The sequence below is a fragment of the Oncorhynchus clarkii genome, chromosome 7 (genome assembly GCF_045791955.1).
Source record: "Oncorhynchus clarkii lewisi isolate Uvic-CL-2024 chromosome 7, UVic_Ocla_1.0, whole genome shotgun sequence".
NCBI lineage: Eukaryota > Metazoa > Chordata > Actinopteri > Salmoniformes > Salmonidae > Oncorhynchus > Oncorhynchus clarkii.
The window spans coordinates 70,013,067-70,037,754 of record NC_092153.1 but is presented as its reverse complement, the minus strand read 5'-3'; the positions used below and the strand labels follow the sequence as shown (position 1 = coordinate 70,037,754).

General features: G+C 41.2%; 2 protein-coding genes across 4 annotated transcripts; one reads left to right on the top strand and one right to left on the bottom strand.

Annotated features, from left to right (window-relative positions):
* The first annotated feature begins 1 nt into the window (after nucleotide 1).
* On the top strand, nucleotides 2-5,168 carry LOC139413776 (zinc finger protein 595-like). Of its 2 annotated transcripts, none has more exons than XM_071161518.1 (3): nucleotides 2-252; nucleotides 708-920; nucleotides 1,037-5,168. In XM_071161518.1, the coding sequence occupies exons 2-3, from the start codon at nucleotides 722-724 to the stop codon at nucleotides 3,475-3,477; spliced, it is 2,640 nt and encodes an 879-aa protein (XP_071017619.1). In that variant the 5' UTR covers nucleotides 2-252; nucleotides 708-721; the 3' UTR covers nucleotides 3,478-5,168. The 2 variants fall into 2 exon arrangements, with proteins under 2 accessions (XP_071017619.1, XP_071017620.1); XM_071161519.1 differs by having other exon boundaries at nucleotides 237-263.
* Nucleotides 5,169-8,503: 3,335 nt separating this feature from the next.
* Nucleotides 8,504-17,445, bottom strand: LOC139413775 (hyaluronidase-2-like). Of its 2 annotated transcripts, XM_071161515.1 has the most exons (4): nucleotides 17,215-17,445; nucleotides 13,569-14,538; nucleotides 10,965-11,054; nucleotides 8,504-10,376 (listed from the first exon to the last, which is right to left on the bottom strand). In XM_071161515.1, exons 2-4 carry the CDS (start codon nucleotides 14,520-14,522, stop codon nucleotides 9,984-9,986), a joined length of 1,437 nt encoding a protein of 478 aa, XP_071017616.1. In that variant the 5' UTR covers nucleotides 14,523-14,538; nucleotides 17,215-17,445; the 3' UTR covers nucleotides 8,504-9,983. The 2 variants fall into 2 exon arrangements, with proteins under 2 accessions (XP_071017616.1, XP_071017618.1); XM_071161517.1 differs by lacking the exon at nucleotides 10,965-11,054 and having other exon boundaries at nucleotides 17,215-17,437.
* Between the last annotated feature and the right edge of the window lie 7,243 nt (nucleotides 17,446-24,688).

Genomic DNA, 24,688 nt, shown 5'->3' with positions numbered 1-24,688 from the left:
TGCAGTTTTTGTCAAATTAACATCATATTTTACTTTTTGCAGCAGGTTATGATAATGTACGAAGCAGGTTAAGAGAATTAACGTAGCAGGTTAGGATACTTGTGTAAAGGTTATGACAAGAGTTATGGTTAGTGTTAGTAAAATGCTAAATAAATCAACTTTTGGTGTTAATTTGACCAAAGCTGGATACCTTCTAGTCTTGACCGGGTAACCACTGCAGAAAAAGAACGGAGTGGCTCGATGTTGTATTAGGTTTGTATCTGGTAAATTTGTACATTTATTAGGCATAGCTATCGTGCGTTCTGTCTCTCTGCGGAAGTATGTTATTTAGATGATTAGATGGTTCCTCATCCTGAAAGTAGTCTATGGTAGAAAACCGAATCCATGGTTCGTTTTTTTTTCGCCAACATCCGCTAACTTTACCCACAGCTAGCTAGCTAACAGTCAATGGATGTGATATCAACCGTGCAATATAATTTTAAAAAATGATCTCAAAATAATATTAAAGTAACTTCAAACCAAATAATTGAGTTAGTTTGGCCATGATAGCGTTCAACTTTGAGATCCTCTGATAATTTGCGTTCTGCTTTGTTTCTCAATTGAAAAGTGCTCAATTGAAAATTGAAAAATTCTTTATCTAACATTTAGAAAGATGTTTGTAGATTTATTTTTGTGTGTTTGTGTGCTTCTTTGGTGATACGTCTCAGAATAAGACGATAACATGGAGTCCATTGATTTGGAGAGGGAGGACCCTTCTAGCTCACTATCTGGATATGCCAATGGAGAGATAATGACCCTGGAGATCTCAGAAGTCTCTCCAGACTTGCTTGTTCTCCAGGTAAAAGACAACCTACCTGAAAGTAACCATGGCAGCCTAGACATGGAGATGGATGCTGACTTTCATAATGATGATGGGCATGGTAAGAAAAGAACAAGGGTATTGGTTTGTGGGTTAGGCTAACTTGTTATTAACTGGGTTAACTGTGAGGTCAAAATAATCTAAATGTTGTACTTGTTGCCTCTGTCTTTTTTAAAGGTTTTGCGAATGTGGAACTCCAGTTCTTTCCATGTGATGCCTGCGAAGCCTCCTTCACTAATGAACCAGAGCTGGAGCAGCACTTCATAATCTCTCATTCAATATGTGATGTAGCAAGTGAGAGAGGAAGACCGAAAGCCAAGTCAATGGAAACAGAAGGTGTCTCACCCCTGCACACCTGCATGACTTGTGGGAAGGAGTTTAAATACCTAACTTCATTCACAAAGCACCAGGCCACTCACATTGTACCAAGACTGAGAGGAAATGGAAAGTCAATCATAGCAGTAGGCTTAAATGTCAATCAGAAAGTGAAAGGCCTTCACACCTGCAGGCACTGTGGTAAGGGGTTCAAATACCTAACTTCTTTCATAAAGCATGAGAAGACTCACAGGATAACCAAAAAAAGCAGAAAAAAACAGAGGAACCCTTCAAATTCTGAGATTATTGTACGTCTGGAAGGCAATAGGAAAGATGACACAGAAACTTGTGTAAGGGCCACCAAGAAAAAAAGGAACAGCGATGATACTGAGGATCAGGATGCATGTATTCTAATATCTTCTGATGATGAACTAGCCAACACTGCAGAGCAGCAAACACCTGACTCTAACCGTTCTCCTCCTTTTCCTTCTGACTCTAACCGTTCTCCTCCTTTTCCATCTGACTCTAACCGTTCTCCTTTTCCACCTGACTCTAAACGTTCTCCTCCGTTTCCTTGTCTGGACTGTGGGAAGGTTTTTAAGTTTTTCAAATCTTACCAAAAACACCAGAAAAGACATGCTTGGGCACAGGGCAAAAGTGAAATAGTGCCTCCTAAACAGGAGCACGGACCGGAAGTGAAACAACAGATTAGATGTCCAGTTTGTGGTAGAGCATTCAGCAAGCTTAAAGCTTGCACCAAACACGAGAAAATGTATCATCGGGAAAATAACTTGCGTAAAAACACATTTTCTTTAACGTGCTGTGAATGTGACCGTCATTTTGAAAAGGCAGATATTTTCCAAAAGCATAAGTGCTTCCACCTGCGTAAGCATGTAAAGGCTTTCATAGAGGCAAGTAGGGTGAGCCAACAGGGGGATCTTTTCTATTGTCAACTCTGTGTCCTAAAGCTCGCCAGTGGACTGGAGTTTGAGAATCATGCCAGGGAAATGCACCCAGACCAATATCGCAAAACCCTAAAAGCAGTAGGCAATGTCAGGACATGTATCATTAAAGACACCTTGAAAGGCTTGCCGACACAAAGGGATCTGGAGGAAACTGAAATAGACTTAAACACTGTAGGAGAGACAGGGGAAGATGTAGCGAGACAATTTATTTGCAAAGATTGTGGGGACTGTTTCACATATCATGTTTCGTTTAATTTTTGTGGGAAATGTTTAAAGGATCGCAAAGACTCTAGGAGAATTCGGGAGAGCAACGTAAAAGCCTCCAAGCTGCACCACTGTGAAGAATGTGGACTTGACTTTGGCCGAAAAGATCACCTAAAGCGCCACAGCTGTTCTCATTCTGGCAGTTCCTTTATCTGTTTTGATTGTGGCGTTGGATTCAGGGATCCAGGAGAGTTGCGGACGCATGAAAAGACTCATCAGGTGAGAAACCACATCTGCCAACTGCGTGAGAAGCGATGTGAACATCAAAAGGAAGTGATGTTGCATCATGAAGTTGATCATCCAGGACCAGACGGTTATACATGCCACCAGTGTGGCAAGAAATGTAGTACTGGGGAAAAGCTGGGGAAACACAGAATGATCCATTCGGCCAAAACTCCCCATGTTTGTTCATATTGCGGTACAAAGTTCAAGAGGCGAAAGCATTTGAGACGGCATGAGAACCTGCACACCAATGAGAAACCTCACCTTAGTCATTGTTATGGAGATACATTTGGGCGGCAGGAGGACTTAAAGACCCACCTCGGTAAAATGCACACAATGTTGAGAAGTTATCTTTGTAAGGCTTGTGGGGCAACGTTCAAGGACCGTAACTATCTCCGGAGACATAGATATCACACTCACACAAAGGCAGGTAAGGTGTTCCAATGTGAGGAGTGTGGCCTAAGCTTCAGCCGGGCGGATCATCTGAAGCACCACAAGTACACACATTCTACTGAAAGGCCCTTCTCATGCTCAATGTGTTACAAAGTATTCCACATTGCAGAAAACCTCAAGAAGCATGAGCGAAATCATAGAAACAAGTGGTTGGAGTACCTCAACACCCGCCGCCACAATAACACACCCAAGCAGGAGAGCCATGTTTCTGAGAGCTCCAAGTGGAAACTTGGCTGGTCTGAAGCATCTGCCCTACTAAAGCTCATTCAGAGCCACTCCAAGCACCAACATCATACCTGCTATGTTTGTAAAAATACTTTCAGAGGGCTTTACTATCTGAAAAGACACCGTCTACTAAACTGTCTTGGACAAAGGAGTAAAATTATGGATTCATTCTGATATGGAACTGTTCAATAACTCACTTTGGTGTTGATAATATGAGAGATTTAGAAGATTAATTTAATTTTGTAGAACTTGTTGTGTATTTGTATATAGTGAGCTGTGGTTTGGTATCTTGTATTGTCTGGTTATTTAAATGTTATTGTAGAACCTCATAGCCATCATACCAGAGCCAGTGTTGCCAATATTAGACTGCTGTGCTATAGTAGGATTACATTAGGCACAGACGTCAGTTCAACATCTATTTTACATTTTTGTAAACTAACGTGAATTCAAAATGAAATCAGCAAAACATTTCACCATGACATTGGATTTAGGTTCCAAGTTGGGTGGAAAAAAATCCTGTACGTTGATGACTTTTTGCAAATACGATCATTTTTCCACGTAGATTCAAAGTCATCACATTGTTTCCACGTCATTTCAACAAAAACATCTATGTTGATTAAACCAGTTTTTGCCCTGTGGGATTGCTGGGGAAAGAATTATTTCCTTAAAACTGGTGCAGAAGAATGGAATGGTGTACCAAACCTTATAAAATCCATCCCTACACTAGGGAGTTTTAAGAAACCATAAGAGGAAATAAATGGTTTATGGGCTAAATGCTTTAAAACTACACAAGCTAAAAGAAAGTATAATTGTATCAATGAACATTACTTGGTTATCTATTTTATTCCTTTTACTGTTTCCTCCCTATTGATAAGATGTATTTGAGATGTTATAATTAAGCAATAAAGCCCGACGAGGTGTTATATATTGCCAAACTACCACAGCTAAAGGCTGTTCTTAGGTGCAACGCAGCGTGCCTTGATACAGCCCTTAGACCATATAAAGCAAACTCCTGATGTGCCTTAATTATATTATAAACTGGTTACCAATGTAATTAGAACAGTAAACAAGTAATTATGCATCACACCTGTGGTATATTTAAGCAATAAGGCCCCCGAGGGGGTGTGGTATATGACCAACATACCATGGCCAAGGGCTGTTCTTAAGCACGACGCAACGCGGAGTTCCTGGATACAGTCCGTAGCTGTTGTATATTGGCAATATGCCACAAACCCCTGAGGTTACCAACGTAATTACAATAGTAAGGAAGTAATTATGGGTCATATCCGTGGTATATTTAAGCAATAAGGCACCTCAGGGGTTTGTGGCATATGGCCAAAATACCAGAGCTAAGGGTTGTATCCAGGCATGCCACGTTGTGCCTAAGAAAAGCCCTTAGTTGTAGTATATTGGCCATATACCACCCCCCTCTGGCCTTATTGCTTAAATATACCACGGCTTTCAACCAGTCAACATCCAGAACACAAACTACCCGGTTTATAATCTTGTGTATATTTTGTTTTTGTGTATTTTCAAGGGGACCACAATGGAAATACGTTTTACATTTTGTGGTTGTATTGTGTTTAAAATGGTCCAATTCTATCATGCATTTTAACAATGACAATTATAAAATCAAACAATTAATTTTGTTATCTTGTTTCCTGTATCGAATGCCCACTGAAGAATGTCTATAGGACCAGGCATACATATCAAAATATCCTTCAACATTTTGTTATTGAAGCAGTTAGGAAACTTGCATGCATACTTTATAGTATATTCTTACTCTTACCTCTTTTGTAACATTTTGGAAATGAACAATGAAACAGATGTTGATGATCAATAAAACAAAGAGATGGTGTAATAAAAAAAAACACTATCCTTTTTGTTCCAAAGTATCCTCATGGAGTGATCACAGAGCATCATTGTGGTCCAGACTTGAATAATGACAGATTAGAGGATGGTATTGTGTTCATCTCTCACCATCCACACCTGGAGTTTCACAATACCTTGGTTTTCTTCTCTTACGTCTAACTCATATTTATTTAAGACGGCTTCTCTTTCTAAACAATTAATACCATACAGTATACTCTCACATATACAACAAATCCTGTATAAGAAGGTAACGTTCACTGAAAAAGGTCAGAAGTATGGATTAACTGCTCAGCATCTGACCATAAGAAGCTACAGAGGGTAGTGCTTACGGCCCAGTACATCACTGGGGCCAAGCTTCCTGCCATCCAGGACCTATATAATAGGCTGTGTCAGAGGAAAGCCCATTAAATTGTCAGAGACTCCAGTAACCCAAGTCATAGACTGTTTTCTCTGCTACCGCACAGCAAGCTGTACCGGAGCGCCCAAGTCTAAGACCAAAAGGCTCCTCAGCAGCTTCTATCCCCAAGCCATAAGACTGCTAAACAATTAATCAAATGGCCACCGGACTATTTACATCCCCCCCTCCATTTGTTTTGTACACTGCTGCTACTCACATACTATTATCTATGCATAGTCACTTCACCCCTACCTACAGTTGAAGTCAGAAGTTTACATGCACCTTAGCCAAATACATTTAAACTCAGTTTTTCACAATTCTTGACATATAATCCTTGTAAAAATTCCCTGTCTTAGGTCAGTTAGGATCACTACTTTATTTTAAGAATTTGAAATGTCAGAATAATAGTAGAGAAAATTATTTATTTCAGCTTTTATTTCTTTCATCACATTCACAGTGGGTCAGAAGTTTACATACACTCACTTAGTATTTGGTAGCATTGCCTTTAAATTGTTTAACTTGGGTCAAACATTTTAGGTAGCCTTCAATAAGCTTCCCACAATAAGTTGGGTGAATTTGGCCCATTCCTCCTGACAAAGCTGGTGTAACTGAGTCAAGTTTGCAGGCGTCCTTGCTCATACACGCTTTTTCAGTTCTGCCCACAAATTTTCTATGGGATTGAGGTCAGGACTTTGTGATGGCCACTTCAATACTTTGACTTTCTTGTCCTTAAGCCATTTCTCCACAACTTTGGGTCATTGTCCATCTGGAAGACCCATTTGCAACCAAGCTTTAACTTCATGACTGATGTCTTGAGATGTTGCTTCAAAATATCCACATAATTTTCCTGCTTCATGATGCCATCTATTTTGTGAAGTGCACCAGTCCCTCCTGCAGCAAAGCACCCCCACAACATGGTGCTTCATGGTTGGGATGATGTTCTTCGGTTTGCAAGCCTCCCCCTTTTTCCTCCAAACATAACGTTGGTCATTATGGCCAAACAGTTCTATTTTATTTTCATCAGACTAGAGGACATTTCTCCAAAAAGTACGATCTTCGTCCCCATGTGCAGTTGCAAACCGTAGTCTGGATTTTTTATGCCAGTTTTGGAGCAGTGGCTTCTTCCTTGCTCAGCGGCCTTTCAGGTTATGTCGATATAGGACTCGTTTTACTGTGGATGTAGATACTTTTGTACCCGTTTCCTCCAGCATCTTCACAAGGTCCTTTGCTGTTGTTCTGGGATTGATTTGCACCAAAGTACGTTCATCTCTAGGAGACGGAACGCGCCTCCTTCCTTAGCGGTATGATGGCTGCGTTGTCCCATGGTGTTTATACTTGCATACTATTGTTTGTACAGATGAACGTGGTACCTTCAGGCGTTTGGAAATTGCTCCTAATGATGAACCAGACTTGTGGAGGTCTACAATTTCTTTTCTGAGGTCTTGGCTGATTTCTTTTGATTTTCCCATGATGTCAAGCAGAGGCACTGAGTTTGAAGGTAGGCCTTGAAATACATCCACAGATACACCTCCAATTGACTCAAATGATGGCAATTAGCCTATCAGAAGCTTCTATAGCCATGACATCATTTTCTGGAATTTTCCAAGCTATTTAAAGGCACAGTCAACTTAGTGTATGTAAACTTCTGACCCATTGGAATTGTGAATTATAAGTGAAATAATCTGTCTGTAAACAATAGTTGGAAAAATTACTTGTGTCATGCACAAAGTAGATGTCCTAACCGACTTGCCAAAACTATAGTTTGTTAACAAGAAATTTGTGGAGTGGTTGAAAAACGAGTTTTAATGACTTCAATCTAAGTGTATGTAAACTTCTGACTTGTACATGAACAAATTACCTCACCTAACCTGTAACCCCACACACTGACTCGGTACCAGTACCCCCTGTATATAGCCTTGTTATTGTTACTTTTAATTATTTGTAGATATTTTTTACTTCAGTTTATTTTGTTAAAATGTTCTTAACTCTTCTTGAACTGCACTGTTGGTGAAGGGCTTGTAAGTAAGCATTTCACATGTATTCGGCACGTGACAAATAGTTTGATTTGATTTACATTTTCCTATCAATCTAAAAATGTTATAAAGGTCCTGTGAATTGGCTAAGATGTTATAGGGCTTTAGTAACATGTTTGTTAATGATAGTTTTGTTTACTTACCTACCAACTAGAGTAACAGCAGTCTTGCATTCACAGTCTATTGATTTATGGAATTTACATCTTGGCCACACATTGCCTTTAATAGTCCAACTGTACACGCATCAATAGTATTACATGTGCTAGAAAATGTAGATGCTGTTGAATGAGTGAACAGCAGTACCCTTCCTCCTGGAGGGTCGGAACTGGAAGATTGGGGGGGCTTGAAGTCTGGTTTTAGTTATAAAACAAGGCTTTCTCTGTACTCCTAGCACAATAATATTGCCTTTGGCACCATGAGATTACCCCCCTTACACTTGGAAGAAATTCCCAAAAACGGAGGGGAAAAAGAGGAAAAGTGAAATGTTGGCAAGACACAGAGGTAGGTGACTCAGGAGAGCAAGTTACCAAGGTGCAAAGGCCTTCACGTGAAAACCTTACCAGACACGTTGCAGCCTGCTCCCCGGACGCCTGAGGCCATGACGTGGACGGCGATTAAGGCAGCCCCCTGCACTTCATTGATTCAGAGAGGTTGGGTGAATCCATCCAGTTGTGCAACTGATTAAGTATGGCCTTTTCCCTTATTTTTCTGATGCCATTAAATCTAACTACAATTGAATGTGTCACTGTACTGACCATGAATGGTTAAAACATGCTTTTCCAAAATGTATGTCAAACTGCTCACTGTGTTTGCAACACGTGATTGTGAACTCCGACCCACCATGATGTTAATAACGGCAGCACAACAGCTCCAAGATACAAATTCATTGAGAGCCTTCTCATATTTCAAGTTTAATGTAATAAAAATAAATGACTAATTACACTTAATTACAATTACATCCAATGTACATGTAGGAGAGTAAATGAGAAGCATGTTTGGGACATAAATAAGAGCAGTGAAAACGATAGACCCTCACTGAGGCCCCTGAAGAAGCCTACGAGAGGACAAAGCCATTTTCTTAGGAATTTGGTTTCAGGCAACAGAAGGCAGAATAGAGTAAAGACAAAATGAGCAAAAGTGCTTTCAGCTTTGGTTTACAATCCTCACAAACACTCAGAAAACATCAACACAAAGAAAATGTAGATGCACCAGAATAAGAATCATGACAATAAGGATGAGGACCACAGACACGTTAGGCCAAACACACTCGTTGGACAGGCACTTCGCACTGTCATCTGTGTAGATGAGTGGTGTGTTTACAAATATCAAAGAATATGTTGTGGACTACAAACATTTCTTACACATTCTTAGATGAGTTGTTTCTTGTTAATGTGACTGAGGTGCTAAAGTGTTGCAAAAGCAGTCAGCGTACGACACAGTAGTTGAAATGAATTCCTTGCCACAATGCTAAGCTTTACTGAAGGTCATGAATATTCAAATGAAGCAGTCTTTTCCAAATATTCCAGTTATTTTCCACAGCATCATTAGAGGCATAAAAAAATAAGACCATAGAAAAAGAAAACATTACAAAAAGATGTTGAAAATTGCTGTTGATTTTCCTCGCCATATCTGCAGTTGGACCAGATCAGAACTGGGTGAGGGGGTAGCCGCCTACCCGAGAGGTGTGCACAGCACAGGTCTCTTTGGACATAACCTTCACAGTAGGAGTCTCTTCGTAGAAAAGTAGCATTCTTGTGTGATGCGTTAGCTTCTCTGTTGTTGAAGATTCAATTCCCTCATAAGTTTCAACATGAGTAAAAAGAGAGAGGTATATTCTAACAAACTACTGTCTAACTAGTAACCCAGGTACACTTCTAACTAATGACAGTTTACTTAGACACACACACAAACTCAATAATACAGCTGGTTAGAATTCATACACCTTGCAGACATCTTAGTTCTAGTTCTGGCTGTTAGCTCCAGATGTCTTCCAGCTCTGGTGAAGGGAGGGATAGATCACTACAGTATGGACCTTCATTTCTGACACACTTGCAGCGCACCCACTCCCTAAAAACATCAAGTCAAAATAGAAGGCCTGTTATTTTGCCCACTTCAAATGCTGTCCCTTTAGCTTGTGTGGGTAACTGAAGAGTACTGAGGGGTATCTTCAGTCCCCTCCCTCCTTCCTTCATCATGTTGAGAAGCAGGCACTCCCATGTCCTCTCCTCCATGGATCAGTCCCACAGAGCAGCTAGTGCCCATCCCTGACCAGGAAGCCCCCTGAGCACCAGTAGAGGCCAGGACTAGAACCAGGATCAAGGTGTGGTGGTGGTGGCTTCCCCCATATTGCACGGTGTCAGCTCCTGCTCCTCCCAGCCTCAGTGGAGCACAGTGAGAAGCCCCAGAGGGAGCAGCAGAGTCAGTACAGACCAGACTTTCCAGACAGGGGCAGCACCACTCTTCCCCAGCTCTCTCTGGGCACAGCCCTCACCCTTGTACCCACTGTAACACTGGCACTGGAAGTGTTGACGGTACCCAGCCAGCTCCCCCTGGCCTAGTTGCCCAGTCACCTTCAGCCTCCCCCCCTGGCTGCTGATGCTGTGGGTGAGGGGGCTGAGGTGCAGGTAGGCATCAGTGTCTGAGTGTTTGCGGAGGCAGCGGCCATGGAAGCCGCACAACTTCTGACTGCACAGTTCTGCTGCTGTGGAGACATTGAATAGGTACTGGCCCAGTGGACCCCGGAGGTACTCACTCAGACTGGAGCAGCTGGCCTGGAGAGAGAGACACACATACATACAGCGAAACACACACACACACACACACACACACACATACATACATTGAGACACACACATATACCCACAGAGTGAGACAGAGGCACAGACTCAGAATGGAAATGAGAAACTCAGACAAAAACAAAGTGGGGAATTGGAGGTCAAGTGTGATACGGGGCAAACAGAGACACCAACACATGTTAGCATTTAATGTGGATAGACAGGAAATAGTCGTTACATAGTAGCTACAGGGGGGGACACCAGACTGATGACTCAAACTAGGCATAATCTATGAATGATCAAATAGGTGTGTCCCCCAAATGGCAACCTATTCTCTACATGGCCCTGGTCAAAACTAGTGCACTACGAAGGGAATAGGGTGCCGCTTGGGAAACACCCCAATTTGAACATTCATAGATTATGCATAGTTTGAGTCATTATGTTGGGAATAGGGAATCTTCAGGGAGAACACTCCCATTGCTGCAGCCATAAGTATGTTACAGAGGGGAACACCAGACAGAGGACTCAAACTAGGCTATGCATAATATTGAATGATTAAACAGCTTGAGTGATGAGAACACTCACATTGCTGCTGGCGTAGGTATGATCTCCCCAGATGATGACCCCAGATGCTCCCAGGGCTACACTCTCCCCAATAGTGGACACCAGGTCTGTCTACACACACACACACAATCACACACAAGTTCAGTATGGAAGTTGGCAGCCCATTATAAACATACTGGCCATGTTTGAGATCGACTACATTGCAGTCGGCGACGACCCGTCAAATCATAATGAGTTGTCATCATGATGTCAGGTGATTTGTAGTTCAGTCAGTCTGCAGTGGCTGACTACAGTGACATTAACTGTAACACACGCACCATCAATCTGAAACACACGCACCACCCTCTATGAACAGGAACACACACATCATTTATTCATTTCTTTAACACAGACCAGCTGAGCTGACCCACACCCTTCATGTAGATGATGAGGTCACATTATATGGAAAAGATGGTGATTCAGAACGAAATGTCAGAGGAACTGACACATATCTCTTTACTCCCTGGTTTAAACACATAGACAGATGTGTCACTCCCACGCACATCCTTTCACTCCGACACATCCTTATGGAGGCTTCAGACACACTCAAAGTAAGAAATTAAGCATGATACAATATATAGGCTAACCATGATCTCTCGTTCATTCAGAATAATCCTACAAACACACCTTCTGACTCTCCCTCTCTCCTCCAGTGTGAAGAGTGGTCCAGTGGGAAAGTAAACAGATGCCCAGGCTGCCTAACAGCAATTTATTCATCCACACACAACAAACCTCACTGCACACATACGCTCACACACATTAGTACCAACCTCTCCAAACGCACCTCTTCAGCACACACACAAACAACCTCTCATTTAAATCTATTCAGGCAGTAATCTATTTCCAATTGTCTTTTGACTCACTACTACAGTGAATTTGTCTAACTCCCCTCTTCTATCCCTTGGTGAAACAGCTGCAGGAAATGTATTGTAAACTGCTGACAGAAATGGGAACCAGCAAACAAACGTCACTCTTCAGACGAGCAGTGGACTTTTTCCACAGGGTTTTCAACAGAGTGGTTAAACAGTACATTCACATGTACACGCACGCACACACACACTACACACACGAAATTCACTTGAACTTGGAGACAATCTGTCTTCCTTCCTGCATTTGTCCTAAACAGAGAAAAACTGGACAGTAAAGAGCAAAGGGAATTATTTAGACTAGGCTAATGGCTCTACTATGGCCCAATCAATTCATTCATGACTCTGGTGTGGGTAAGAATCAGTTGCTGCTTGAGATACAGTATTTTGTGCGCAATGGGTGTGTGTGTACTCCAGATTAGTGCATGTGCGTGTTATTGGAAGGTTGGCCAAAGGTAATGATATTTGGTGTAGAAACCGCAGAGAGACATCTTTAGGTTTCTGGGGAAACACATGCAACTCTGTGTTGCTGGACATGCGAAGCCTGGTCATGTAGGAGTGTGTGTGGACATGTGAATGTTCTATATTTAGCCCTGACATATTAGCCTGGCTTTCTTTAACACTATACGATCCAGACAACAAAGCATTCAGATCCTCATGGGCCGGTTTCCCGGACACAAGTTAAAGGGATACTTTGGGATTTTTGTCAATGAGGCCCTTTATCTACTCCCCAGAGTCAGATGAACTCCTAGATACCATTTGTTTGTCTGTGTCTAGTATGAAGGAAATTTGAGGTAGTTTTGTGAGCCAAAGCTAACTAGTGTTAGCACAATGACTAAGTCTATGGGTATCTACTGCAGGAGTAATTAACAACCTACTTCAAACTGCACGCAGAGACATAAAAATGGCATACACGCGTTCATCAGACTCTAGGGAAGTAGATAAAGGGCCCTATTTCCAAAATCCTGAAGTATCCCTTTAAGCTTAGTCCTGAAATAAATACCATGGTCAATAGAGAATCTTCATTGAGAATGCTTTTTAGTCCAGGACTAGGCTTAATCCGTGTCTGTAAAACCACCAGCCCTATATTTTTAGGCCATGGTTAGAGTAACACTTGCCTTGTAAGACCAGAGGGGACTGCACTCTTGGTTAACATGTTAAAACTTAATGTGTTTAACGCTTTTTTGGTTACTACATGATCCCATATGTCTTATTTTTACTATTTTCTACATTGTAGAATAATAGTGACGTCATAAAAACTATGAAATAAGACATGGAATCATGTAGTAACCAAAAAAGTCTTCAACAAATCAAAATATATAGCAAAGAGTTGCTATTTGAAAAATCTTAAATATAAAATATATTTTGATTTGTTTAACACATTTTTGGTTATTCTACAATGTAGAAAATAGTACAAATAAAGACAAACCCTTGAATGAGTAGGTGTTCTAAAACTTTTGACCGGTAGTGTACATCAGGGTTAATTCAGTCTCACACACAGACAGACACACTTTATCGACAAAAAACAACAACAAAAACAGTTGTGGTAAGAGGCAGCTGAGAATTTCAAAGCTATAGTGTGTCTGATTGGTTTCTTACCGGAATAGCAAAAACAGAGATATCAGGTCTCTGCATAGCACAAGTTATGGTCATGATGAAGTAGGCTAATCATATCTACAGTATAGGGACAGAATCAGGCCTATAACATGGGCCCTCTCACCTCAGTCAGCGGAGTCAGCTCGTTGGCATACGTAGGCCGGGTATAGACAAAGACAGGCCGTGCCAGCGCGTCACCTGCCGATGCCAGACGCATCCCCTCCTTCACCCGGTTGCGGACAAACTGACGTCCAAACATGGTGGAGCGCAGCACTGTGCTCATGTAGACAGATGGGAACAGGGCCGTGCTCTCAGTCCATAGCCAGGTCAGCTGGTCATTGCGAGCCACCTCCACGTCAGGGCAGCGACCAGTGTAGTTCTCCAGGCCGCTTCGGTAGTCATGGTTGTAGCAGTCTGGAAACAGGTAGAACCCCCACAGCTGGTTGGGCCGCAGGCTCTTGGCCAGCCGCAAGGTCTCCAGCATGAATTTCCGGGCTGACAGCTCAAACTCCTGCTGGGCCACTTTCCCCACGCGCTCCAGGGGCCACTCCAGGTTTTTGTTGGCCACCAGTTGCCGGGATTGGTTCCGGTATACGTCCTTGACGTCCCAGTTGCGGATCCACAGTGGACGCCACTCCTCCCAATCGATGACGGCAAGGCCTTTGGCGTTTGGTTCACTTATGTACTTGTGAACACCTTCGGGCATCTTCTCGTAGTGCTGCGTGAGGCTGGCGGCCTGTGGGAGCCCACCGTTCACCGCGGTGCCGTCCCGCTCGTAATACGGATACAGCCCTAACCGGTCCTTATAGAAGATGGTGAGGTTTTGTCTGACAAAGCCCTCGTTGGGCGACGCCACTATCTGGAACTGCTCCAACGGGAAACGCACACCATGCCGGGGGCGGCAGTCCTCTGTCGGGGCATTCCAGGCGAGGAGCAAAGGCTTCTGGGAGAACATGGGCCATCTAGTGGGCTTCAGTTCTTCAGCTCCGAGGACATTCCAGGGAGTGAGCAGAGCCAGGAGCAGCAGCCAGGGCAGCTGGCCAGTCAGGGCCAGGAGAGAGTGAGGCGCTACCCCCATGGCCACCTTCTCTGCCCTGGAAGAGACACACAATGTCAATGTAGCTCTTTACAATCACAGCCTAGGAAATGAGCCTCTCCAGTTACTCAGTTTCTCTGTAGACTATATAATTTGGAGAGAGCTATTTTTACTGAATGAAATGGCATGTTTACTTAATATACATTTCTCCAGGTGCCCTCACAAACCATTTCTAACTGTGTTATGTAATAATATGCCTTGAGCAAGAGTGTGTGTGTTTTCAACTTCAAATCAACATTAACTTCCTTTCACAACACTGATTGGCACACATATGGTAGGAGATTGCCAACCATTATGACAGGGCTAGCTTGTAGGATATCTCTGATATGTAAGAGAGTATCTTGGTACTACTCTTCATACTAACATTGTTGGAAGGTCATGTAGCCCTGCAGTAAATAACACAAACAAAAGACAGACAAAACTGTCTTGACAATGCATGGGGAGATAATATGTTATTTCCAGGGTTGGGTAGGTTACTTTCTAAATATAATCCGTTACAGTTACCTGTCCAAAATTGTAATCAGTAACGTAACTTTTGGATTACCCAAACTCAGTAATGTAATCTGATTACATTCAGTTACTATTAGATTTCTTTCCCCTTAAGACACATTAGAAGACGAGAAAAATGTATGTTACCAATTGAACAACATCTATTGCAGGATAAATCAACGTTAAAGTTTACATAGCTGGCCATTTTTGGATGTAAAATGTTACTTTATGTGTTGGTTATGTAGGCTTCTTCTAACCCATTGCTTCCTACTACATATAAAAATAATGATTCAATTATATCTTTACATTAAAAACCAAAGTCTATCAGAATTCCAGTCATTCAAATAAATATTATACCTCTTGATCTTCAAGAATAGGATTTGGAAATATGGAATTATAGATTAGACAAATTGATTTACCTGAGCATAACCCCAAAACTAAGGACTTATTAGCCAGCACTACTCTGTTCTTTATGATTTTGTGGTCATGGAGGACTGATTGGGCTCATTGATTCCAGTTCAAAAATAAATGCTGCACTCATTGAATGGCATGCTTTGAGCACTACTGAAAAGTGCTATTTACATGTGAAAAATGAATGCCTTATGCTGCATTTGCTATAGGCCTATTGTTGACCTTTTTGATCTTGATAATATGCAGCTGTTTATTGGGCAAATCCACAGATGAAACAATAACAAAATCGCCGCCCCGCCTCTGTTTTGGTAAAAAGCTGAGGGATGGGCCTGGAGAAATGTAACCACTCTCAGATTAATAGACAGAACTACAGATGGTAGGACTGACCATCCACAATATCAAAAGTATTGTTTTAACCATGTTATGAAACAGTGTTTGTTCACATTTACAAACATTTGAGAAAAACAAGATGATATTTTGGGTTCTCATGGAGTGTGACAGTTGAATTTAGTTCATGAGGCATTATAAATTATATTCTTCAAGAATCAAATAGATATATTATAATCTATAAGTCAAAAACATTATGTAGCAACTACAGATTGCCCCTTTAAATCTATCAAAAATGTGATTTTGAGCATGTGTCCATTAGGCCTATGGATTTTTATTTTATCAGCATGAATTTGATTGAGCAATAAAAGCCCCACTTTTATTCCATAGGCCGCTGTTGCAAGAGTGTATTTTTCACTGGATGTCCACTGGTTTCAAAAACAATGATTGATAGGCAGTTTAAACTTCTTGAATTCAACCATTATTGGGTTCAAATACACATTTAGATTTGTGAACAGCCATGCACAACAACGGCGCAAATAACTAAATGAGAGAGCACAGAGAAGGAGTGTGATTCACATCAATGCGCTATGTAGATATCAATAATAAATTATATCCATATCACCGTAGAGTACACCACTGCTGTTATCCTCACCTCCAAGCGTTAATTCAAATTCGATAATCTTTGGATGTCGACAGTAGTCGCACCATTGGAAGACATACCTTGGACAGTAGCCTTCAAAAGCCTATTCCTGCGATCGATCAAACACATTTTGTGTGTCATCATAGTGGTCTCTGACTTGTGGTCAGACTCGCTCAGGTGGAACAAACGTTAACTTTTTTTCAGTACTTGAAAGTCATTGAGAAAACAAGTCTAAAATGTTTTTCGCTAACATCCTTTCTGAATTTAAAAGTAACCCTTGAAGTAATCATCTAGTTTTTCAAAAGTATCTGTAATCTGATCACAATATTTTTTGCTGGTAATGTAACGAATTAGTTACCGTTTTTGTAATCCTTTACATGTAACGGATTACACCCCAACCCTGATTATGTCTGTAGACCAAAAAATACCGATGACTGCATTTTACCCTGTTTTTCGTGTTTAAACTGGCCTTGAAACGAATCGAACAATACACTCAAATGTAAAACCAAACCAGCTCACCAGTTTCAGACAATGTGAATGATTATCATTACTCGCTAATTCGTTAATCAAATAAGTAATTATATGCATACCAAATTCACCACAAACTAGTACGAACACGCGACGTAGTTGTACACGCGCACAACGTTAGCACGAGCTAGTTTCACAGTCCTTGCATTTACTCATCACATTGTAGCCAAATACAATAACTGAAATTGAATGATACAGTTGCGAACTGTGCAATAATGTTACACTACTTGCTACTGTAGCAACACAAGTTTCACTAGATGGCCAAGGAAATCTGACCTGTAGCAGACGACTAGATCAGGACAGCGGTTTATTCCACTAATGTGGTTTCAAACAAAAAACGACAAGAATCTGCCGACATCCTGGCATACATATCTCCTCGTGATGGAAATGTTCCACCAGTCTTCTTGCTAATAACATATTATAATCAATACATTTTTCGGAAAAATCCAATCTTGCCAACAACGCATCGCGCCCAGTTCCAAGCAGAGAAACAATGCTCCGATGTGCTACGAGTTTAGAACTGCTCGTTTCATTCTACGGGAAAGGGGGGGATACGTTCAGAAATTGACTTCAATGTTTAGGTCACTTCGTCTTGATGAGGAGTAATACATATATGTCATTGGACTAATTCATGTCAATATATATTTATGTGTATGTTAAAGCCATACTAATGTATTTGTAGCGTTTTTGGTTTGACGTTTGTTTACGATTACTCCCTTTAAATGTCAATAGTGGCTTAGTCTTCCAATTTCGCTGAGGGGTAGGATATCACGCCAAAATGTGTTCTTTAAATTAAGATAGGAGATAGTCACATGTAGGAACCAATCCAATTAATTATGTTTATGTACGTTTAGATAGCAGAGATGTGGGTGACTAGCACTGCTAGCTAGTATATTAATACCACGTGTTACAGGAGTGTGGATGTCCACTTTAAACGAGCCCATCCTACTTTTAGACTGCGTGTTTGTTATAATTCAGTCATCTTAATGTAGTCCTTACTGATACTTCTTAGTAATTGACAAGCTATGTGACCATACTCTTTCATACTCTTTCAGGAAACAGAAATAAAGCATACAGCTGTCTAACTTCATCCACACATCTGCAGTTCACCCCCTAGAAAGCATGATGTCCACTGAAAGTTGGGAGCGACAGTGCTGACTCACCTGACAGGGTCAAACTTATGAAGGGGAAAGCGTCTCTCATGGCTGCTGACCAAGCAGGTTAAGACCTACAGCAGGAATTTCTCGCTCTCTTTCTTACTCTGTTTGCTTGTTCGCAGATGTAATTTCAGTACAAGGAACACAGAAGACCAGACCATTTTAAGTCAACTGGGATACCTTAAAGTAACGTATAATGTAAACAGGGCCTGCCTGCTTTACATCAGTGCCAGGTGTATCTGCCTGTAGTCTGGTCTATCGCCACTGAATGTCCATGGTTTAAAGCCTTCCCCTCTCTCTAAGCCCTGTGGAGCGGGCAGTAACCAGGAATTGCTACTAACTAACACACACCTGGAGGTAAACTACAGTAGTAGTGAAGCCACCGTGCTTCTACCTCTTCATTGCTTAATTGTTCTTTTAGGCTGGGTTTCTGTATAACCACTTTGTGACAACTGTGGATGTAAAAGGGGCTTTATAAATACATTTGATTGTATATAGCCTGGTTATTGTTATTCTTATTGTGTTACTTTTTATTATTACCTTTATTTTAGTCTACTTGGTAAATATTTTCTTAACTCTTCTTGAACTGCACTGTTGTTTAAGGACTTGTAAGTACGCATTTCATGGTAAAGTCTACACTTGTTGTATTCGGCGCATGTGACAAATAAAGTTTGATTGAATGATTGACCACAGTAGAGTGCATTTACAGCAATGCAATCAGTGCCTTAGTATGCCACCCACACACAGCTAGGCAGCTACAGGCACAGATGTGTGGTGCTTTGAAGTCTGGCCTAGGGTCCACTGTTGTGAAATCCAGACAGGAATCTACTTGACAGGAACAAATCATTCAGCAAACCAGAGGGGATTTGACAGAGTGTTTTTTGAGAGGAGGGCAGTGCAGTGCAGAGAGGAATGACAAAGATGTTGTGAAAATGTGTTTTGTAGTTTGAAGTAGTTATCCAAGGAAGAAACTCTCTAGCGGGGAAGTTTAGGGGTGGATTTGTTTTATGCTACACTCCCTAATTGATAGCATGCTAACAAAACTCACAACTTTTAGACAATAATCTCCTATGCATAGACTACACACATGAAACAACTATGAAGAAGCTGAAAACACATGAAAATAGATGTTAGAGTAAATTGGAATATTATCAAATTAAAATGACCTAATAAACCGAACACAAAAGCTAGTTGTGTCTAAAGCAACAAACAAAGACAAAAACGAAAGTGCACAATTCTGTAAGGCAAAATAAACTATACAGAAAACAAGATCCCACAAAACCCCAAAGAAAAATGACAACTTATATATGATCCCCAATCAGAGACAACGATAGATTGGGAACCATACTCAGCCAAAAACACAAAGAAATAGAAAACATATATTTTCCCACCAGAGTCACACCCTGACCTAACCAAACATAGAGAATAATAAGGATCTCTAAGGTCAGGGCGTGACAAGCAGACAATGAGAAATGGTGTCTGAAATGCAACTGGTAATCAACCTTGGTTAATTGATTCAGGAATAGAGCACATGACTTTTAGATGATGGATACATGCATAGTAAGAAATGGAGTAAAAAAAAAAGGAATGCAGACAAATATGTTATAGTCAAATGTTGAATAAATCGGTCTCTGAAGTTTTTCCCACTTACCCAACAGAGGCTAGACTCCTTTTCCTTGCAAATCCACCGAAGAGGACTGGATGTGTTGTACAGACCAGTTTCTTTCCCCACTATAATGTTGGCTAAAGTGTCCTGGGTCCCCCTGCATTGGCAATCCTTTGAGTGTGTCAGTAGTTAAATGCAGAGATCCAGCCTTACATCTTATTTCAACCTCTGACAGACCCCACCTCTGTCCCGCCCATGCAGCCATGCCAAATAGACATCAGGCTCATGAACTCAATAAAATATAACTCACCCCTCTCACCAAGGTTAGGTTTAGTTAGACTTAGGGCTCAAACAAAGCAGAAGGTACTTCCTTCCCTCTCATGCTCATAAGAGTCAATTCCGCCCTATCCCTTAATTTAATGGTAAACTGACAGGTTGTTGGATCAGGTATTATACTAGGTATCAATTCTGAGGCATGAATATTACTTATTTTACTAGACTAATTATTAGAAGACAATGCCCAAACCCTACAAAAATCCTGTGTGTGTGTGTGTGTGTGTGTGTGTGTGTGTGTGTGTGTGTGTGTGTGTGTGTGTGTGTGTGTGTGTGTGTGTGTGTGTGTGTGTGTGTGTGTGTGTGTGTGTGTGTGTGTGTGTGTGTGTGTGAGAGAGAGAGAGAGAGAGAGAGAGAGAGAGAGAGAGAGAGAGAGAGAGAGAGAGAGAGAGAGAGAGAGAGAGAGAGAGAGAGAGAGAGAGAGATAAGGCACATGTTAGGGTTTAGTGTCGAAGCCAGGGGTTTCCTTTGTTTTTGTCACTGATCATTTGACTGCAGTATGACCTCAAGTGTCTCCCATTGTCCAGCTATTGTCCTGCTCAGGGTATAAAGTTAATTCTGACCCTGTACTGGGGGAAAGGGTATGCCTGGGGTCACACACACACGCACACACACACGATAACGCTTGGGGCTAGCGTGAAACGTCTCCTGCCACCCATAGTTTTTAGTCTAATCAGCACTTTAAATGCTGTTGAAAGTACATTCAAATGAGCATGAATGTACATACTGTTCTTTGCATTGGGTATTTTGGGTGACTGTTGACACAAAATACCTCTGTGGTAGGAACATTGCCACTTTGTGCTGCATTGTGTTGAGCCCTATATAATAGACACTTTCTCATTGCGTGATAGACACTGTCCTTAGTGTGTCCCTGTATAGGCAGAAACAAAAGCTGCTTTTATACGCTGGGCAAAAGCAAGGTCATAGATCAAAGCCAATAACAGTCACTAAACTAAGAAGCTAGGCTTGTGAATAATCATTAGTGCCAGTTAGTGGGGTTGGTGCTGAAGTGAGATGGATAAGGGTAAAATTAGGGTAACAATCACAGTATTAACTATGTTAACTATGATCATCAAGTTCTGACCTTCATCAGGTTACTCAGTCTGAAATATATGTAGGGTTTAGCAGGAACTTTGTACTAGTCTCGTGCTACCAGACATCACACAATATTCTAGTTTGTTTCTATGGATAGACATAGAACGACTGGAGTCAAGGCTATCTTGGTACAGACTTTCAGCTTGTGTTATGGATGTGTAGCTACTGCTAGTGATGGTAGTAATTATCCTTTTCCTTGCCACCATCATATTTCACATTACATAACTATAGGATATAACTGGGAAGAGCCTTCGGATGCCTCCAATCAAAATGGTTTGCATTCCGCTCATGCACAATGTAACAGTTTAGAATTCCCAACTCTGAAGAGGTAACTCGAGACGAGACAGGGCCGGTTCAAAGACTCCGGTCTGACTGTCCAGCAGGGAGAATGTCACCTTTGACCCTGCATTAATCTACATCCCCATAAAACCACAGGTCTGTTAGGACATACGAGATGGCCAGGGATAACAGAAAAGCCACACCAGGATGTGGAAAATGGCTCCTTGAATCATTGGCTTTCCAAATAGCTTCTAGTCTTTCTTTGGCTTTCGTTTTCTTTCCTATCCTTTGGCTTTCTGATGTGTTTACATTTGTTTACAGTTTGGTTGGCTCCAGTCCCACCCACAAACATGTTTCATGGTAATTCACTAATTGCAATATTAAGCAAAAATCTTTGAAATGACAATTACAATAAGTACTATGCAAAACATTTTGAAGTGAGCGCCTTGCTATATGACAGCCAGGGACAGAAAAAATAATGGTTCCCTTCTTGAAGTGTGATGCTAGAAAGAGCTCTTCTTCTACTAATACTTGTTCTTTCCCTAAACTGAAAGAAAAATGTCCTCCAGAGGGAATGGGCATTGAGTTTCCTCATAAATACTCTGAGACTGCCACAATAAGGCCTACAATATGTGAAATAAAAACAATATGCTTGTATAAAAGCCAACGTGAACAAATAAGACACTCATTGTCCCTTTTCTTTGGACCCAAAGAGAATTTGGGGTTTCTTGAAAGCCCCAAAGAAAGATTATGAAGTTCAGAACACAACCTACCAAAAAAAAAAAAACTTTCCATCTCACCTGTGCATAGCCCTTCACCAAACCTCTGGAATATTATGGTAGCTTTGTGTAAAAGTACAGAGATAAAACAAACTATTAACCGTTGTTTAATCTCCCTCCTGTGACGCAGTGCACACAGCGACTCACAGCAGAGTTTTTTGAAGGCTGAAAAGACAAGAACAAAACCTTGTATAAAAGCAATAAAGTGAAGTGGACCATGACACAGCATTCTTTTATCCTCTAAGCAGACAATAACACAGACTTCTTTGCAGGACAAACAAACACACTCAACATACACTTTCAGATGGGCAAAGAACAGGGTGCTAAAAGACACCTGAGTCATTCCATGTCATATCAACAAGCCATGACACCCACCATCTCAGATGGTTCTGAAATCATTTCTGTAGTTAGAAACAGATTAGCATTCCTGCAACATTATTTTGTTGAAATATAGTTTGATCTCTGAGAAATTAAGCTAATTGATTGCACACAAATTGGCCATTTTCATTTATATGAGAAATATAATATTCAATAAATAAAGTACCTAACATCCAATTCTAACAGTGAGTAAGACATGAAGAATTCAAAGAAATTGTCGAAAGCCACCCACACCAATACTACCCTAACAATGAGTATACAATATCAGTTCTCTATGTCGGAGAATTAGTATGCAGCTGCGGCTCTGAGAATTTGTTATTCATGTAATGTATTCTCAGTGAATTTGGTACATTTTTTCCCGCCCTGTTCAGAAAAATGTGTTATTGAAGTTATGTCCCATCCTACATACTGATATTACCAGGTCTGACTAGATGGTGCTGTTTCTGCTGTTAGGTGATGTAGGATGTAGAATGGGACATAAACCTAACAACTTCAATGACCCTGGGTGGCTTTTGTCAATTTCTCTGGATTCCTCCTCACTGTTAGAAAAAAGCTTGGTCCAAACCGGATGTTAGGTTAAATTAAAATGGCATATTTGGGTGCAATCAACTTATTTTCTCAGAAAATGTTCAACAAAATAATGTTGCAGAAATGCTAATCTTAACTGTTTCTAACAACAGAAACACTTTCAGAACAATCTGAGATGTGGCCGTAGAAAAACTCTTTCTTGTGGTTTTTGAAGGTGGAACGACCCACCTTCCTCATGAGTAATAAATAGGAAAAGGTATGAGTGAAAGGTAGCCCCACGAACACCAACACACCGACCAGTATACTTACTCAAACACCCCTGGTGGGAGTTGGCCTCTGCTGTTTCCTGTGCAGTACACTCTTAGAAAAAAAGGTGCTATCTAGAACCTAAAAGGGTTCTTTGGTTTGCCCCATAAGAAAACCCTTAGAATAATTATTTTTGGTTTCATATAAAACCCTTTCCACAGAGGGTTCTAGATTGAACCCAAAAGGGTTTTTACCTGGAACCAAAAATGGTTGTCCTATGGAGACAGCTGAAGAACCCTTTTGGAAGCCTTTTTTCTAGGAGTGTAGTTGGGGTTGTTTCCTCCACTCTGTGTATACGTCAGTGACATCCTTCCCAGGTTTTAATTTCCCCTCTTAGAATGTCCAGACCCAGAGAGGACGGGGGACAGGAAGACGCCTTCCATAACAACATTGGTGGACTGTGGCTGCAACTACAGCGTGACAAAGTTGACCGCACATCAGCAGAGTACCCGCTATTGTGACACCAGGGCCAAGGACATGCCACATGCTGTTGCTGAACATAGTGGTATTGCCCTGGGAGCAATCTACAGCTGCCAAATGCGCCAAGGTCAAGGGCACACACAGACTCACACTCGTGTGAACACAGAGCTTCACAGCCTTCAATAGTTTTATAATGTGAGACGCAAAACAATGTCTCTCAAGCCTGTCAACCAGATCTAATGTTAACCTCTGTAGTGAAATAATGTTTGAAGTAGTGCCTTTAGTGATCTTAGTGAAACAAAGTTATATGCAATATCTACAATTCACTTTTCATAGACACAATTTAGTGGATGACAATTACAACTTTTCAAGTAGTGTTCTCCAGACGACACATGCTCAGATCAGTGGTATAGAAACTGCAGCAGAAGCAGTGTCTGTGGCATCTATCCACTACTCTGAAGTTTAATGAAGTCACAGTGTAAGTACTGTGGGTCATCTGCTAGCAATCAGACAAACACAATTTACAACAGAACGGCATGCTATGTGCAAAACACACACACACACACACACACACACACACACACACACACACACACACACACACACACACACACACACACACACACACACACACACACACACAAACAAACCTAGAATAGTGACAGAGCGGAAGGACCACTTTAGAAGTTATTTATAATATGTAGAAACACACCCTCACATGATTGCTGAACTCCATCCTATCCTCCCAGACACTGTACCACCCTGGTTGTCAAACAATGAGTTACTGGGCTTGTTCGAAACTGCAGCCAGCCTTGCATGAGACTGCTGACTGACTGATCTACAAATAACCTTGCATCATAAATAATTAC

Bases quoted from the DNA above. Each gene is read 5' to 3' on its own strand.
- LOC139413776 (XM_071161518.1), top strand. From the start codon at position 722: ATGGAGTCCATTGATTTGGAGAGGGAGGACCCTTCTAGCTCACTATCT. The intron at 921-1,036 runs GTAAGAAAAGAA...TCTTTTTTAAAG, and splicing joins TCATAATGATGATGGGCATG to GTTTTGCGAATGTGGAACTC.
- LOC139413775 (XM_071161515.1), bottom strand. From the start codon at position 14,522: ATGGGGGTAGCGCCTCACTCTCTCCTGGCCCTGACTGGCCAGCTGCCC. The intron at 11,055-13,568 runs GTGAGAGGGCCC...GTGTGTGTGTAG, and splicing joins AGCTGACTCCGCTGACTGAG to ACAGACCTGGTGTCCACTAT. The intron at 10,377-10,964 runs GTGAGTGTTCTC...CTCTCTCTCCAG, and splicing joins ATACCTACGCCAGCAGCAAT to GCCAGCTGCTCCAGTCTGAG.